Source organism: Onychostruthus taczanowskii, unplaced genomic scaffold (genome assembly GCF_017590055.1).
Source record: "Onychostruthus taczanowskii isolate IOZ18803 unplaced genomic scaffold, ASM1759005v1 scaffold105, whole genome shotgun sequence".
NCBI lineage: Eukaryota > Metazoa > Chordata > Aves > Passeriformes > Passeridae > Onychostruthus > Onychostruthus taczanowskii.
Genome location: NW_024497078.1, coordinates 1,627,235 through 1,646,331, shown reverse-complemented (window position 1 = coordinate 1,646,331; position 19,097 = coordinate 1,627,235). Strand labels below are relative to the sequence as shown.

The following is a 19,097-nucleotide window of genomic DNA, read 5'->3' as shown; positions in this document are numbered from 1 at the left end:
TATCTTTTTCCTCCTCACCCTTGATGAATTTGCGGAATCAACTGAAAGAGCAAGGAAAGTAAGATGCAGAACAATAAATCCTTCGATATAAGCAATTTTGTTCCTCATTTTAAACACTCTAACATAATTTCTTTTTTATTTCTACACTGGTGTTAAATTGCTATTTTCTTACCTTGGTGCCAATTGCAATAATAAGATGTTTAGAAAGTTCACTGCTATCAAAGCAGTAGGGGCACTTTTCCATGCATGCAGCAAGTTGCTGGTGCTCACGGATTGCTTTTCTTCTTTGTACTTCCTCCTCTTCCCCACTGCGTGCTCTCTTGGCTGCTTTGGAAACAAACATGTCATCCAGAGTGTAGTACTCTCTGTCTGTTTTTTCCATGAGCTGAAAAGATATATAGAAAAATTGCACTTATTTATAAAGTAGCAAGAAAAAATACTTAGCTCTTTGAAAAAGAGCTTCCTTCCTTGAAAAAAGCTCAAAATACATAAGCAGTAGCATTTCTTCTTTTCATATGGCATCTGCTGCAGACAGAATCATCAGGTACCTCTCCTGAGAGCAGTCATATACAGATATTAAAATACAGATATGTGACAGCAGTGAGAAGAGTATATTACTATATTCCATTTCAAATTAAGGGCTAGGTATTTCAACATTATCTTGACATAACTTCAGCTATCTTTAAAGAGATGCACAATTTCATATATCATTTATATCATATATTTTATCCCCTCCTGTCTCCTCCTCCTCTCCTTTTACAACTACCATTATATTATCTTTTGTGAAATAACTAGACCATGACTCTGCACTTCATATTCACATTCTGTGAAAATATGCCAACATTTATTCTTACCAAGGGAACAGGACTAAGCCATTTTGGGAAGAAACCAGTCTTTGCCTTCAATACTAAGTCTTTCTGAGTGCATCTGTTGCACACCACAACAAATCTTAATATATTTTAGGATACTGACTAGGGTAGCCCTAGAAAAGAACTAATGTTAACTGAAGGCATTTGGAAGGCAGGCTATCATAAATGAAGCACAGTCTCCAAATTAAAGAAATACTTCCAAATATCCCAGGCATAGTTTCTGTAGATAATATGATATTAAAAAAAAAAAAAGGACAGAGTACATAAGTAACTTTCCCCCAAAAAGAAAAAAGTTCTTGCTTCTCCCAAATACTGCAGTTCTCTAACACAGACCAAAACCTTGTTTTAATATGCTCAGTACTCTTCTTATCAAACAACTGAGGACGAGCCTCCTTAATATTACTTTATTCAGCTATAATACACTTAAGTTCTTATGTGCATTTCCTACTGGAAGCCACTGCAGACTAAAATCAACAGGTCAAGAGTTTAACTCCATTCTTCTTCTGTCTTGCTGCAATTCTACATTTAACAGAATAAGGAGATTTCTGAGATTTAGAAAAAATATGTAGTGGTTTGGCTGTCTAAAATCAAGTCTCTGTTCTTCTGTCATAAAAGCATTAATAAGGTAAAGTTAGACCTGCAGCCAAAGCACTGCTTAGAGAATAGCAGCATTTTGTTATTACTAAACATTAAGTTTGGGATTTTTATTTAAATAAAAATTCTGCCATGAGAATGAAAGTACACAGGAAACATGACAGTTGGCAGACTAGAAAGGAAAGGAAGAGTGGAAATCACAACATTCTGGCTACCAGGAGTATCATACATAACACAGAATACCATTACTACTCTGTTCTGCTTGCACTTAGAAGTCATCATGGAAATTCCTGGTTTGTTACAAACAACCTCCACAACTTCTTTTAAATAATAATACTTTTCAAAATACTCCACAGAATTCCTTGTGATAGAATTAATATTCATCTTATTAAACAGCCTGGAAGATGCCTCTCTTCAAGATGGATAAATTACTGTATACAACATGATATCTGAGATCCAAAGCAAAATTCTTACATATAAAGTAGCCAACTTTTATAAAGTAGGTGCTGTCTAAAATCCAGATTTTGTTTCTTCTGGTACAGTCATGACCAACAGATCATAGAACCATACAACGGTTTAGGTTGAAAGAGACTTTAAAGAGACACCTTCCTCTAAGCCAAGCTGCTCAGGGCCCCATCCAGCCTGGTCTTGGATGCTCTAGAGATGGGGGCATCCACAACTTCTCTGGGCAACCTGTCCTAGTGCCTGATTTCCCTCAGAGTAAGGAATTTCTTCCAAATAACTGAACTAAATCTACCCTCTTTCTGTTTGGGGCCATTAGCCCTTGCTGTATCTGCCTGTGTGAAAAGTTGCTCTCTGTCTCTTTTCTAATCCCCCTTTAGGTACTGGAAGGTTTTATAAGGTCTCCTTGGAGCCTTCTCTTCTCCAGGCTGAACGACCCCAACCCTCAGACTGTCTTCATAGGAGAGGTGCTCCATCCCTCTTTTAAAATATTTATACTTCTATTTGTACAACAAGGTGCCCAGTGAGTTCTGCCAACTGCATTATTTGGCTATAACTAAATCTCTCAAAAATAAGTTAAAGGGGAATCAAAAGAACAAGAAGAAATTGTTCTCTAAAATGCCAGAAGGAAAGCAAGTAATCATTTAAAAACCAATTTCTTTCATACATATATTCTTCCATACAAAAGACAGAGCTAGCACACACCCAAAGAAGGAACTGTGCTGATGTATTAGAGTTGCTGGAAAGCTGCTGTTCTGAATCATAGGTGCAACATCACACCTGCCAAATACGAAAGCCAATGCATTTTGGATGTTGTGTATTTAGTTCTTTCGCCATGATTGATATTGTTTGGTATTGCCCTTGCTGCTCAGGTGCTGCACAGAGATCAGAAAGATGCAGGAAGTCATTCTGATCTATTAGTTTACAGTTGGGATGTCCTACAATACATCACTGAATCACCTAAAGCTAACAAAGGAAATTCAGGTTCCTATAAGGCAATGCACCTGAAGTCCTTCTTTCTACCAGACACTAGCCAAAGCCCAGAGCTGTGCTAAGCTGACATGTTCCTAAGACAGCTCAGCTCTACAATCCCCATTCTTCTTTTTCCTGCTTCACTTTTCTTTATTCTGGGCTTATCTGCCACATTGTTCCTTCATATACACCCTCTTTTTTTCCAGCTTTCCCTTCTCTTTTGGCGAGCACCGATTAACCAGAGGACACAAAGGCAGCTTTAGGACTCAGCACCAGGCAAAATGACATGGCCTCCCACATCTCACAGCATAATTGTAAAACCACGTCATTGCTACCGTCCATCTGATTTCCCACAACCAGGATGCAGTTTTCATTTAACCAACAGAGAAAAATCAGAACTGTGCTTGCCCTGGCCAAGAGAGGGCTGTAATACACAAACATTTAAACAGCAGCCAGGGAAGGCATCCAAACTTCTCTCAGGAGCCCTCTGGGCTTTCATTTGGACAGCTCAAATACAGTGCAAAAGTGGCTAAAACACAAGAAAAGGGGTGAGATCTCTAACCATTCAGCACAGGAGTTTAGAAAGAAATCAACATCTGACTATGCATAAATTAGAATGATTTGAGAGAGGGAAAAATTACAGTGTTGTATTTTCTGATTAAATCCTTATCATGATAATTACCGTGAATAATATGAATAAATTACATGAATTATTTCATTATATAACATTCTGTTTACTAAATAATTGAAGCCCTTTTTAATTTGCTATGTTAGTGAAGCCATCAGGCACCATGGCATGGGGCTACTTCCTGAAGTAACTCTTGCAAATCTGTGCAAGGTACACTCCAGGGTCAGCCTCATTTTTCTGCCAACCTATGTTCAGGCCACTGGAACCATATCTCATAGCTTGATTTTAAACCAATTCTTTTTTTCTTATTCCACAGTAAAACCTCTGTAGTTTTATACACTGCTGGCTTCCTACACACTCCACCTTGAGCATACTGCACGTTGTGTCTCTTATTGCTCCCTCTGCTGCTACTACTTGCTTTTTGGGTGGCCCCTTTGAATAAAAAGCCCTGCTAAAGAATTTAGTATCATTGTGATACTGAAAGGAAACCTTAAGAGACAGAATTCCTAATGATGGAGATTATGCTTGTATAATATGCTTGTATACCTCAAGTATACTTTTTTCCCCCACTTCAAATTTCCTTTGAAATTTGTGGATGAAATGGGAAATTCTATTAAACACAATTAGCAGAGGAACAAAAGATACCTGCATGGTTCCAGTGTGGGTTATTTTCAGCTTTTTTGTACTGTTTCTTTTCTGCTTATTTTCTTGCTCCAATTTGTATGCAACTATTGAACTTCTGCTTTTCCCGTTTCCTTGCTAACACAATCATAGCTGGAGTTACTTCCATATAAGCTAATAAAAGTGCATCTGCTTGAAAAATTTGTCAAAAAAAAAGTCTATAGATTGTATAAAATGTATCAGTATGGGTTTAAATTGTCATGGCAACACTGACGTCTTTAAATGACAGAGCTAATATTTGTGGAATGTTGTATCATAATGTATTTCAGGAAGCTGCAACGAAGAATAATCTATTATTTTAGAATACAAACCTGAGTGACATAAGAATACACCTCATCACATTTAAATTTATTCAGCATTTAGCCCCTATTCTGAACAACAAAATCATCTCAGAAAAGTTCTTCGATCTCAAATAGTATTTGCTTAAGACAAACAAAGGCAGAATTTTATCATGTAAACCTTTTTACAATTCCAGTCCCCCTGTGAACACAGACATTTAAATTTGTAGGTTTAATTCATCATATAATTCAGTGAATAGGCATTTTCAAAACTTACCACCACACTGAATTAAAGAATACTTGAAACACATAGTATCAAAGGATTTTAATATATCAGTGCACAGAGTTCTTTTAAGGCCTGTGCCACTGACAAGAAAAGTCATGCTGGTGAGCAAGGTAGCTCAGGATTATCTTTGAGCAGCAGAAGTCAAGCAAAAAGATGACAGAGGACTGCTCAATGGCTAGGGACCAGCCTCCTTTTTGTTTCTGCTATATGAAATGAAAACTCTAGATTTTGCTATAAGTAGTTATTAGGACAGACAAAACTATATAAAGTCAGTGGCATAAAATGTAAACTAAACAAAAATACCTTCAGACATAGAATTCTGCTTGTAAAATTCTGATTAGCACTTCACTTTACAGTTATTCCTGGCCATAATTTTAATGTCTAGGAAAGACTGTCCTGCACAAGTCTTAAATTGCAACATATTGTGTAATTTTAACACAATTCTGGTAGAATCCTACATGCTTATGCAGTAATTTCATATGGGCTACATCTACACAGTTCTTACTCTTCCCTGGTTTTCTTTCCTAATACAGCTGTCACTGTTGTTGATTTGTTTCCAAATGCAGAAACAGGTTTAATTTTGTGTCCACACAACATACACAGAAGATTGTTTAGTGAATTGAATTGACATGTAGCAGAACAAAGTGCTGGAAATTATTTCTCTTGGGTTATCGCAATAATTTTTTACAACAAACCATGCACATAATCTTGAAGCAAATGTAAAAAGCAGCAGAGCACCAGAGCTTTGCTGGCTTTATCATGTCTATTAAATATTGTGCTAAAATTGCTTCACCATGTGAAGAAGGAGAAGAAAAAGCTTCATTACATAATAGCAGGAGCAGCAGCAGCAACATTTTGCATTTTTCACTTTAGCTTCCAAGGTTTTTTTCAAGACTATTATTTTGGTTTATGATGACAGAAATCCAAAAATGTGAACAGGTAGACTTGCACAGCAAGCAAAAATGATTAGGCTGAAAGTAATTTTCCATTTTACAGACTTTTAGAGAAGCAAGGAAAGCCAACATGCAAATTTCCTTTTTGCAAACCTATAATACCAGAATACCACTCAGCTAAATCCATAAAGGAAGGTCAGCATTACTAATAAAGCATTTTATTTTTCACTGCAGAATTCCTCTTAGGAATTACTGCACATATTTTAAAATAAAATTCATTTCTGGCAAAAACTAAAATCTCCTGATGAACTACTCAAATTAATTGTTCTCTCTTTCCTGAAGTAAAATATAAAAAGGAAAAAAAAGCTTTAGTAGAATTAATACATACAAATACAAGGTAATTTCTCTTGAGGTTATGTTCCAGGAATCAGTCTCTAAACACCCACAAGAATCTACTGACATGAGTGAAAGGATTACATAAGTCTTAACAGCATGAATTTGGGAAAACTGAACCACTTACAACAGTCAGAGGCTGAAGAAACTACAAACAGGGTACTTGAAGCTATCAGTAGTGAAAATCTAAGACTTCGCACATATTTTGTACTCTAGAAATGTCAGAAAAAAACAGCTTTCAAATGTTTTATTGACTTCTTTATATCCTCAAGTCATGCTTCTACAACAGTGAGAACCAAAACCACTTTCAAAGGTGAAGAAAATAAAAAGTAGAAATAGTGATTTAAATGGATGGTTTTGTCACTGAGCCATAACAGCAAAACATGAACAAATCAAACTCTAGGCCTGCTTTTTCTCCATATATCAAAAAGATTAGCGCTGGGTTTTAAAAAGGTTTTTTTTCAGCACTGTAAATTAAAGATTTTCTCATGGTATTCATAAATTTTACATGATAGCATGCATGGGACAGCTGTGGGAAAGGCAGCAATTCAAACTGCTGAGGTAAGTGACACCCACATCAGCCACCTTCAAACAGAGGCCGAAGGGGAATAGGAGGCAAAAGCCTCAAGCACTGCAGGGCTGTCTTAGCACCATGACTACAAAAATAAGAATGGACAAGAGGGCAATGATAAGTCAGAATCAAAATTTAAAACAAAGACACAACAGGTAAACAAATAGCAAGGAGACAGGAAAATGCCTCCATCTCATCTTGTTGATCTCTTGAGAAAAGGAGAGGTGGGAAAAAGATTTAATAAGTACAAGTATGGCTTGAACACTGCAGATGTTTATTCTGTCAATCTGAGTGGGAGCCTGGCACGAGATAATACACAGACTTTCATCTGCCAATGGGATTAGACAGAGGTTTCGTGAAGAGAGACTTTGGGTCTACGTACTGATATTTCTTCCAAGTCCCATTCAAGAAAATAAATCCTTTCATGAATTATACCCTTCTATTTCAACATCCCCATCTCTCTCTACAAAACTGCAATTATGTTATTATCTTCAATAACAACTAACCTGTATTTCATTTGAACTACTGTTAAAAGCAGTAAATATCAGGAAAGTAACACTGATCTAGAGCAGAGCATTCAGCTGTGTAAAAGCCAGAAAACATGCTGGTCTGTCGTTCTCATTCTGTTCCCATTTGTGAGAGCAGCACCTATTGCCTCCATCCTCAACAGCTGTGGGGCTGGAAGTTTCTTTTGGGCATAGTCTGGGAAAGTGACAGAAGCCCTGGGAAAATCTCTGAAGGAAATACTAGTGCCCTAGGTAATTCATAGTGATTAGATGACTGAAATTGTTGAACAGAATTTAAGGGACACAATCTCCCGTCTCCCATCCGAGGCAGGATATCATTTGTAGACTTGCAGCAGTTTCCTCCCACCACTCCTCTGCAATACGACAGATTAATTTTTGTTGATAATTTTTTCATTTCTCAAATGAAGGCAGAAAGAGAAAGTAATTTGTATGTGTCAAATTTGTGTACTATGTTATCAAACTAAAACTGGCAAAAGTGGTTTGTTTGCTACATTTCCTGCTGGAATAAAACACCTCGCTGAAACCACTGAGGAGAGCTGAAAGAATTTTGAAGACTAACTTACTGAGCACCAGATCATAATGCAGATGCTCCATGTAGTATAGGCTTATAAAGTACATAACCAGCTAGTATATGTGAGATCACACACAAATTTTTCAGACTGCTGCCAACACATGAGTGGTAACACTGATCTTGTACTGTGAATAAGAATGCATTCTACAGACATGGAAATACATGGAAACCTCAGGGAGGCCTAGGAGCCAGTTTCTTAACCTAAGATCAAGCAACAAACATCATCTGGCGAAGACCATCACATTTTGTGGTGACAGGATCTGGGAATCACCTGCACAGAACCTACCAAAAGCATTTAAGATCTTAATGGAGAAGAACAATTGGCATCTGAGATGCTTCTTTTTATGAAAGCCAAACAAAGATACCTTCAAAATCTAAATGTGACATTGCATAGGACTGAAAGACTACAGTACCATAAATCAAAATATGGACATTGCTTTGATAAAATATCTACTTTGAGCATATGCTCCAATACACTTAGCCAGTAAATATATAGTATGGCTGAATCTTAAAAGGTTAGTTAAGAAACTTGTTCTAATAAAACAAGTTGATGTAGTACGTCTTTGCCCAGTAACAAAAAAGAAACACATTACTTAGCATCTGATCCAAAGCTCACTGAAGTTAGTAGGAATTCAGAGCCTTCCAAAACTACGATAAAGTATTTGTATAGAGTAGGAAACACAATACATTCTTGTAACATTATTAACAAATTCTATCCTTCAAAAATCCAAACAAAAATAAAACAAGAAAACAAAAACAAAACAAAAAAGCAAACAAAAAAATTTTTTTTTAAAAAAAAAGGAAAAAACCCTTTGGAATGAAACAGCTGCTTTCTCACCCAGTGTGACTATTTTATGTTGCAAAATCAATCTCCAGCAAAGGCTAAGACATATGGGGGAGACAATAAAATTGACTCTTCTACACATTTGCAGCTCTCAGCACTTACTGTGGAAATCCTGAGCCAAAACCTATCTAGATCTCCCTATTTAATATTTAACAATGAAACTGTATTTCACTAAGTTGCTATGTCTTTTTTTGCTCCCACTCACAATCAAGGCCTCCACTGCATTTCATGCACTACAACACAAGTTCTACAATTACCTTCTTCACTGAAAAAAAATCTCAAACCACTCCTTCGTGTTATCTGTTCTGTGGCCACATCCCATATGTGAAACAAAAATAGTTGCGTTCTATTAAACTTTTATGCTAATTGTTCTAGTCTAGCACCTACCTTCCCTTATCCATCCACCCATTCCCCCCAAGCTGAAGAAATTTTGTTTACTTAGGTTTTCTTCAAATGGCCACTGCTCTGTGCTCCTGATTACAGGGTATGCTTTAACAGCTTGGGCAGCATTCAAGATATGGGCGCATGATGGGTTCACTACATGCTTTAAAATGTTAAATTCTCCTTTTTCATAACCTCCAAAATTCTGATTCTCCTTTTAATCACACCAGCACTGAGACAACGTTTGCAGACTCACAACAATTCTCAAATCAGGCATCAACAGCCTCTTGTATATGTACAGTCATGGCCTCACACAGCTTCAAGATTATCAACATTTTGCCTTCATCAGCCCTGTCTTTCATCTGAATTTATTGTCTCAATACCTGTGATGGGATCTCTTCCTTTTTGTTTGAGAGTTCTATGGAATAATGTCCTGTGTCTGAACTAGACTTTTAATTCCTTTTATACCCATAATGCCTTTCAGACACCATTTAAAATAGGACAGGTGACTCACATCACTAAAATATGTACGTCTCTCCAGCAACCCCCTAAAGTGGATCCTAAGAATCAGCTCAGATGTTTCACAATGTTAGAAAAATCCTCGCTTTGTACTTGGAAATTCTACAATTTACTATGTCCCCTATTTTTGACAGTCCTGCATAATTCTGTAACCATAAACAATTCTCATCTTCCTTCAGGCTTTCCCTTCACTCAGGCCTCATGCCCTCCCTGATATTTCTAATAATAATATGCTTAATTAAAAAGTCATACACACAGCACCTCACCTTTGAAGCCATACGCATGAACAGTGAGTTTTGATCCTCTGCTGTTCTCATCTTCTCATTTTTGACCAAATCCTTCAGGTTCATACTATCATCATCCTGAAAATACCTTACTCTCTCTTTATCTACATGAGTAGGCATCTGGAAGCAAAACACATTAAAAATAAATATTAACCTAATCAGAAACATCAGCTATAAAATTCAGACCCTAACAATTTCAACAAGTTTAAAGAATCATGAATCAAGCTAAGCAGATCCGAAACAACTGGGCTAACAGCTCTATTTTATTTAAGGAGAAAAACATCTTTCGATTTCTTCAATTGCATCAGAATGTCTAAATAAAAATATAGCCTCTTCCCAAAGTCACTATATCCTTAACACCCTTAAGGTATCAGAGCTACAACATTACCACTCAGGAAAGATAGACAGTACAGTTAATTAGCTCATAAAAATGAAATATCCTAAAAAGTAATTTTCATTATTGACAATTCTAAAGCTTTTGTAAAGTCACAGACATCACTGAAATACAGTAATCACAGACAGTGCTGAAAACTTGTGTGAATATGGTACCTCTGGGAAATGTTGCCACCTTAGAGTGCACAAGGGAACAGAAATGTCCCTTAGGATAGGAATAAACTACATTCCAAAGGAGTACAGGGAGTGGCCATTAACATAAAGCAGGACACCATTTTCCAAAGTGGAAACAACAGGACGACGACAAATTCCTCACCCTCTTGTGTCTTTTACTTCTCCATAGCAGTGTTGCAAGCTGATCTGTCCGACTAATCAAGAATGCTTGCTAGAATTATGAGCTAGTGTCACCTCCTCTTACCTCAAAAAGATCAAAGTGCTACTATGTTTACTGTTGGAAGCAATTATCCTAAGAATAAAACACTGCTCCAGCTTCCAAGTTTCTTATTGTTCCCCAAAGGACTTTGTTACAAAGATTAGGTCATAATTATTATTGTCATCAGTAGCCATATTTTTTGTTAGAACTAAAGTGAAATTAGCCCCTGAGACCTGAGTATCTCAGCAAAATCTTTCTTAATTTGGAAATATTGAGCTCCTGCTAATTTTTGTTATTTACATAATTTTATGTAATATAAACTAAAGAGACTGGGATAACTTTTCCTTAACATGCATTTAAATAAGCCCTAAAGTGATCCCCTGGGAAATGCAATCCGAAAATAAACTGAATATATGCTTAATAAATAAGTACTCTAATACTTAATTACAATCATCTTCCAAAAGGAACTTTTTAACTACCTATTGACTTTCTGATAAGACACTCATTAATTATGGCATCATAAAAGTAAAACTACAAAATCAGTTAAGAGTTACAGTTTAGTACTCAGATTTGTAAAACTTACCATCTGCTGCTTTCTTCGTCCTCCTTTTGGTTCCAGTGGCTCCGTTGGTCCCATCACAGGCCATGCCCTTCCACTTCCATCTGTTCTCACAAGGACCACTTGTTCATCTTCTTGACGGCTTGAAGCCTGTGTCAGGTTTTAAGGCATATTTTAAAACAGATGGTACAGACAAGCCAAAAGAAATACCTAATCCACATTAAATAAATGTTTAAAATCCTAAAGATGAAGTAACAGATTCTTTACATTTTGTGTAATTCAAAGTAGACAGTTTCACGTTAGTAAGGTATTCTTTTCACATTCAAAAAGAAAAAAAAGTATTAAAAATACATTAAATTAGTTTAATGCAGAGCTTTTCTTTCCAAAAGAACCAAGTTTGTATTCTTGCTTTTTTCACATAAAGCTTTATTTCCGGAAGACACACAATGCTTCTGAAAGAGTTAAAGAAATAATACTGAATTAATAAGCACCACCATCATTATAATGCTGTATTCCTGAAAATCATCTAAAAGGTTACAGCCCATTACCACTTCTTTTATGGATTGGGAGTGTGGAGAATAAACACCCTCACCTCTGTTCCCCAAAAAGGTATAGAACCTGTCTTCATGGAAAGTTCTTTACAGGGCCCCCACTTGATAGGGGGCCCCAATATAGACATCTATAGGGGATAGATGTACTATGTATACACACACGGTGGGGGAGGGGGGGAAAGGGATTAAATTCTTCACCAAAGAGTATGAATTTAACTTTCTAAAATATTAAGAACAATTTTTTAAATAATTTAAAAGCCTGTGAACTGCCTGATTATACTCCCAAGATGTTTAGGTAAATCAGTTGATTAAATTAGAGCACATAATGGGGTCACTACTTAATCAGATGATATTAGGACAGCCTCTGTCAAATCTTATAAACAATTTCATTAATCTCCATTTCAAGCTATTTTCTACCAAACTGCTTTCCACCTGCCATCCTTGCCTATGGAAAGCTTGTCCCAGAAACCCAAATAAAGTCTGGAAAACCTGTAGATACTGAAGTATACTTCAACAGCTTAATTACATTTTTCCAAAGAAAGTCATATGAAAGTAGAAGTTATGGACCAAAAAGCTGCCTGGGTAAACCAGACCTCTCTCTTCTGTAACACCAAAGGCAAATCTCATTTTGCAAACCAAACAAGGATGTCCAGCACCACTTTGGCTCCAGTAACAATACTGCTATTTTCAGAGAATACAACATGACTTATTTCCAGCATCAGCCAGATACATATTATCTTTGTGTAACCTGTACCTCAATTGTTCCTTTTTCACAAGGTAAGGACTTTTGTCCCCATTAGGAGGGGGAGAAAAGGTGTTCATTCCAATAGGAGAAAAAGGCTGTGTGCATTCACCCCACACATGTTATGTCATAAAAAGGTCACAGCTGACTGAGACACAAACAGCCATTCTGAGGGGACCAGGTTTTACTATGCCATAAAACCTTACTCACAGCAGATACAGAAAGCACAGGTGAAGTTAACATCAATAAGAATGTATCACAGCAAACTTCTCCAATGCCACAATTCCTTTAAAACTTGTGTGACTTTGCAAGTTTGGTGGTTGAGCATATAACCATAGATATTGCAGTGAAAGCTCAAAAATAAAGAGCATTGCTAATTATTTTGAAATAATACAGACCTTGGTAGAGGAAGAAACCCCGCCTTGTTCTAAACTCACCATACCCGCATGGCCAAGTAGGGATATAAAGCTCTGCCAAGAGGACTAGTCAAATCCACACAGCAGACCCTTTACAGTTTTCAGTGAATAATCTACCAGTAGCCACTTCTGAAGGGTCCTGTTTATGTGAAATCCTATGCCAGGAGCATCTTTCCAGTTATTCAGCTCCTTTCACCTGCTGCCCATATAACACCTCCAAAAGGATGCTAACTTCACGTCTCTCCTTCCCCACACCTTTGTGTTACTGAGACAAGAAAAGGATGAACTTTTCCATTCCCAGTCTCTAAACTTTAACCTCACTGTATACAAGACTTTTAAAAAATACAAATCACTAAAACCAACAGTCATTACAACAGCACTTGCTTCAACAACTGCAAAGAACAGTAAATACCAGATTCTATATCAACTTATAACCATTTAGTTCCTTTTAAAGACATCCATCCCAAACTTTGTCTTCATTAAAATTCTTGATACAGACATTTCACTGAAATTCTTAATACAGACATTTCAAAAAGGATGTCATTCATGTGCAGGCTGTAATTTTCCCAAAAGTTAATGGAATTGGCAAGGTGTTCTTTGTGTTAGACCTCCTTCGCTTTTGAAGAAGGGCTGTAAAATGTTAGATCCAAGCAACTTTCTTTTTTCTTCCCATTTCTTCCCAATCCTTACACACTAACATACAAGCAGCAGAAGAGTATCTTCTGAATCTGAACCATGGAATGGGTTAGGACAGGGACAGAGAATGGAGAGGGGAGCAATAGATATAATACATACTGAATTCTTTGGGTCAGAACCCTACAGCTGGCAAGGCTTTGTCTGCTTTATGGGGCTTTGAGGTTTTTTCTCCCTAATTTCCAAGACTCCTGAGTCCTGACACAAAGCATGTAATAGTGACTAAAATGTATTCAGATTTAATATTCCAGAGGGGGGAAAAAAGGGCAAAAAATGACAGTAATTTTTAGCTTTAGAATACAAAGTACAAAAAAATTTGAAGTGGTCCTTCAAAGAGAGATTAAAGGAAGCAGATAAAAGGATAAAATAATTATGGACAGTGCGAAGACTAATGTGAAGTCATATTAGAGACTAACAGCAAATGCATACTAGGAACCAAAATGAATCCAATGGATGCAAGCCAAACATGATTATTCAGAAGATTAAAGATGTTATTAGAGGTAAAGACATCCTTCAGAACTCAAAACCCTATCTACATAGAACTAACTTAAAAATACAGCATAACAGAAAGTTAATTGTATTCACACAAAAAATGGATTTTTTAGTAGACTCTTACCAACAATAATTAGTAAAGCTATTTCTAAACACATCAGAAGCAAAAAGCTTTCTGGTAGAAAAAGATGCTCAAGTGGTTACAGCATTATCAGAAGGTGCCATTTGAATAATATATTAATTAATTGTATTTTATTCAACAGCACTTTTTGAAATAAAAAAGAAAGAAAACTCTAGAACTTTAGAAATCATCTTTAAACTGAAATATCCGTAAAAGGAGTTTTTTAAGTAAGCTGTCATGAAGTAATGATTTTTACTAGATCTTCCAAAAAAGAATTCCAATATAATGTCCACATCCTTCAGCATATACTATATCCCTTAAACAGGTCTCAGTACAAAAATAATAGAAAGCAGCCAATATAATAAAAATCTTTAAAATGTGCCAAAGGCTGATCCTGGGAATTCTGGGGCAACGTATCTAACATTTGTAATAGACAAGTTCACACAAGTAATAAAAACTAGACTTCCTCTACACTTGAACAATTACACCATACTGAGAAAGAGCCTTTGCAGGAAAAATCCACCACTCACAGAAGTAAGAGACTTTTTCAAAGGAGTGTGGATATCAATCTAACTGCAAGAGTTACTTAATGTTCTCTTTTTATTTATTGATATTTTCTTTACACTTGTATTCCCATGACTATATGAAAAGGTATATGATAACACAGTGTGGTCACTGTGATATAATAAATACTCATTAATAATTTTGATCAGATAAATAATATTTCTATTAAGTACAACAATAAGTTTAAAAACATATTGAAGTACTTTTAACATACCTATTGTGAAATGTTAAAATTGAAACTGGAGAAGAGGCTCAGTCACTATCCCTACATCTTGTGATGATTGCTAAACAAACAATATAATTTACAGTCTGAATTGAATAAAAATAGGGTCTATTTCCAGAATGAGAGGGAATTATTTGTTGCCATTAATTAAGGAACATGACTTTTTACTTCAGGCCAATTAAATATGCAAAGTACACAGTTGCTCTCACCAAATGTACAAACTGCTATACAGCAATTAACACTCAGCTGAACAAAAGAAGCAGACAAGTCTGGTTCTGAAAGATAAAAGCTTTAAACACATAAATAAATAAATAAGATACAGATCTGAATAAGAATTTTGAACTCCACAGAGATTATCCCTGTTCCATAATCCAGCAGGAGGAAGTGGAAATCCTCTACCACATCAGGTGCACAGCTTAATTTGAGGAACAGACACTGGAGCAGGTGAACAAATGAAGTAGTCAGGCCAAGCATCTGAGCCAAGATCCACTCAGAACTGTTTTTCAATGCTAATAGCTATAGGGAATAAAATATATTTTAGTAGTCAGTGTATTGTAGGGTAGGGAACAACTAAAGTTAAAAAAAATTTAATTACTAAGCCAACAAAAAGCTGGATGCTGCATGATCTGAAAGCTTTCTGCACATGTTTACTGAGAGCTGCATTCAAGTGGTACAAGCACAGTGTAATGAAGGAATAACAAAGGAACAGTCTTTAGCAAGGAACCAGCCTCTACAACCACATGCTGGCTTTGTCAAATCAGATGCTGCATTAAGCATGCCACCTGTTTCCTTTCCCCTACAATCTCTGGCAAATGGAAATGCTTTGAATATTGTCTTATTCCTCTACTGGAAAAGTCTGTCCTTACGTTATAGTATCAGTAAGTGCCTAAAAGATATCTAGTACTTCTCAGAGTGCTGGACTCAGCTGTTTCTCCCATCCACTCTCTCCTCTTCGCCTCCATTGCTTCTTCTCTTCCCATTCCAGTAACCTTTCTCTTAGGCTCCCAGCTTGCATTCACGCATAATCACCAGTTACCAGAAGGATGGGTAAATCCCATGCAGGAAGAACATCTGCCTCCTTCAGTGCTGGCTGTTCCTAAGGGCACCATGTCTCATATTCAGGAGTCATTTTATTCCCAATCTGGAGTCCCCAAGTAACACATTTCAAAGCATCTAAGCTCCCCTTCAGGCTCTAACATTTGCTGTGAATAGCGGCACTGTAGCCTTCAGTGTAATGCTTATAAAAATCAGTAGGTTAGCCATTCTCTATGGCAAGACTGAGGTTTGCATCTCACAGGAAGATGAAATTAAAATGGTCAGAGGCCTATAACAGCAGTCCACTGTATACATGCTGCATCTTTGATTTGGGTTTCTTCAAGCAGAAAAAGGATAAGAATAAGAGAATTAACAGCATGAGGAAGGAAAGCAAAAGCAAACTTCTAAAAACTAGGTTAAAAATTTAGTATTTCAGGAAAGACTTCATGAATATATTAATATTCACTATTACACATTCAAAAGGTGCTAACACAGTAATGGGATTTTTAAAAGGTTTTACAAGATCAGAAAGTTGGACTGCCATAATTAGGCCCATTGGGTTTAACAGCAAAGAGAAGCATTATAAAACCTAATGCAGGCTGCAACACAGAGGTGAACTATTCTACAGAAGAGCATCTGTATCAGGCAGTGCCTGGTTTGGGAGTAAAGCACTGCACTAAAAAAAATCCTCATGGAAAAGGATTAGGTCTCTATCCTTTTTTTCCTTTTTTTTCTGCCAGTGACACTGGTTAATAACACAGTAAGTAAAAAACTTCATTTGTTCTAATTAATATAAAGTCAATTGCCCTTCAAATTCAGCAATTCTTTGTCGTTATATTACAAAAAGGTTATTTTGGCTAAACTGTTTATTACTCAGAATAAGCAGTTTATTAACCTTCATTAATCTCCTCTTTACAATTAATGTCTCTGACCTCAGCCCTGCAGGCAGAAATACTTCTATTTCTGCTCAGTACTTATTTTCTTAGAGCACCTTTAAGATAGGGCGATCAGAATATTATCTCTTGAGTAGAATGGCCACAAACACAAATCCAGAGTCAAATTCATTAAGTCAGATTGCCAGCCTGTGGAAGTAAAACTGGAACTAGTAACATATAACTTACAGCAGCTTGTAATGTGTCTGTCCATTTATGCACCTAGAAATGGGGAAAACTAAAGCAATTAAGTCTAACTTTAAAATAATATCCTGGATATCAGGAAGCCTTGAAAATGCAACTTTAAAAAAAGCTCGAAATATTCAGTTTGATACTCTAAACTGTTAGCTACACTTTGAAATGGTTAGTCACTTAGCCACATCAATGAGCCACTGCAGGTATGAGGTGTAAGAAAATTTGTAAAATCTGTAAGGCCTGTTTTTACAGCAAGAATATCTGACACAGAACATATATACTCAGACCACAAAAAAAAAGAGAAGTATTGCAGCATGTGGGTTCTTAAATCCACAGATTTCTATTTCATCTTATCAACTGATTTAACACAGTGAAAGGGTACATACAGCAGTAAAAATATGTAGAAATTTAACACGGTGTTGGGAGAAAAACACAGCCAGAAAAAGAGATACCATCAGTTACAAGTGCTGCATCACACTTGGATATGGTTTTTGCCTCTGGTGTTAAAGCATACTTGGAAGTTTTCGTATTCTCAGTTTGAATTCTAAGAAGTTTTAGCCATTCTGCCCTTTTATACTTTTTAGAAGCGCTGAAATGGTAAGATATTTTACATCATTTACTTACTGATACAATTTTTCCAACATGTTTTAACTGCAAAAGCCAATTTCCTATAAATTACATTTAGGAAGATAAACCACTTTGTCTTATTATGTCTTTGTCTTAAATAACTGTGTAATCCACTCTTACTGACATCAACAAGAATGTTCAGGAAATAAACTGATCAATAACAGCATACACCTATTATTTTTTAAAAGTGTGCACTAATTATATGAAAGCTGTTCTGAAGAAGTATGCCCCCTTTATTATTCTGTGTTACATTTAGAGCTAGTCAAGTCTGTAGGGAAAACACAAACTTTTGCTTAAGAAAGAATGGCACAACCATCTTGGAGACAAGATTCAGGTGTGATGGAACAGCAGGAATCAAGAATTATGATGAGCTGAAAGCATCTGAGAGTAAACAGGCCATGAGCCATCTGTTGCTGTATCTCCCCACCATCTGAAGTTCCAAATAAAATCTCAGATTTTTACTGTGCATTTAGTGAGGATCGTTAATCCCCAGCCTTCTAATTTTTTCACAAGTGTCTCAGCTATACTTCTACGCCAAGCAATTTAAAATAATTTTTAAAGGATTCTTTATATATGGTAAGTCTACCCTACAGCTGTATTTAGGTTCTGCATTGGTTAAGTCAGAATGAAAGTTATGAAAACATATTATAGGTAAATTTTGACAACAAAATATTTTCATTTCAGAAAAATATCTGTGTTTATAGTCTCAATTCCCAAACTTAAAATTTAACAACCTGGCACACCTGCAATTTTGAACATTAATTTTCAGGGTCATTTGGCTTTTGCTTTCTTTGTGTTTGTTTAGAATTGGCTTGGTTTCTTTTTAAATAAAAACCCCCACACATCAGAAGCATTCTTTTCCTTCTTTCTTTCACTTCCTACTCTGAAGTACTAATCACTATCTAAATTTTACATGTATACATACATATACACACACACCACATGCACACACACACCCCACCTGACTTTGAGATAACTGTCTCTTTCTCCAAGGAATCACTGCCATTTTTAAGCTATTTGTGAACAGGTCAATCTTGAAAACATATGAAAAATAATACATTCTTGTTTTCCCCATTATCATTACAGGAACCAAGAGAACATAATTTCAGGTTTGTTCCACATCTGATTCCTCTCAGCTATTCACTCCTAATGTCACATGGTTTACTTGTCTCAAGATAGTAACTGTGCAGCAAATCATTTCTCTGGGTAAAGATCCAGCATGTTCCATCCTGTCTCTCCTAAGGCAGAACTGTATACAATGGGATGCAATTTTATAGAATCAGAGAATACGAAGTGTTTGGAAGGGACATTAAAGATCATCTAGTCCCATCCTCCTGCCATAGGCAGGACCTCCCACTGGGAGGACTGGGGGATCCACAACCTCACTGGGCAGCCTGTTCCAGTGCCTCTCCACCCTCTCAGTAAAAA

The 19,097-nt window shown here is 36.4% G+C and overlaps 1 protein-coding gene across 2 annotated transcripts in view; it reads right to left on the bottom strand.

The window, feature by feature from the left end:
* CWF19L2 (CWF19 like cell cycle control factor 2) overlaps window positions 1-19,097 on the bottom strand; it is a 59,865-nt gene that overhangs the window by 10,829 nt on the left and 29,939 nt on the right. For both annotated transcript variants that reach the window (XM_041414727.1, XM_041414737.1), the window contains exons 11-13: window positions 11,103-11,228; window positions 9,736-9,873; window positions 173-385 (exon numbers count right to left, since the gene is read on the bottom strand). In XM_041414727.1, the coding sequence (XP_041270661.1) occupies window positions 173-385; window positions 9,736-9,873; window positions 11,103-11,228 (477 nt within the window). The remainder of the gene's footprint in view (window positions 1-172; window positions 386-9,735; window positions 9,874-11,102; window positions 11,229-19,097) is intronic.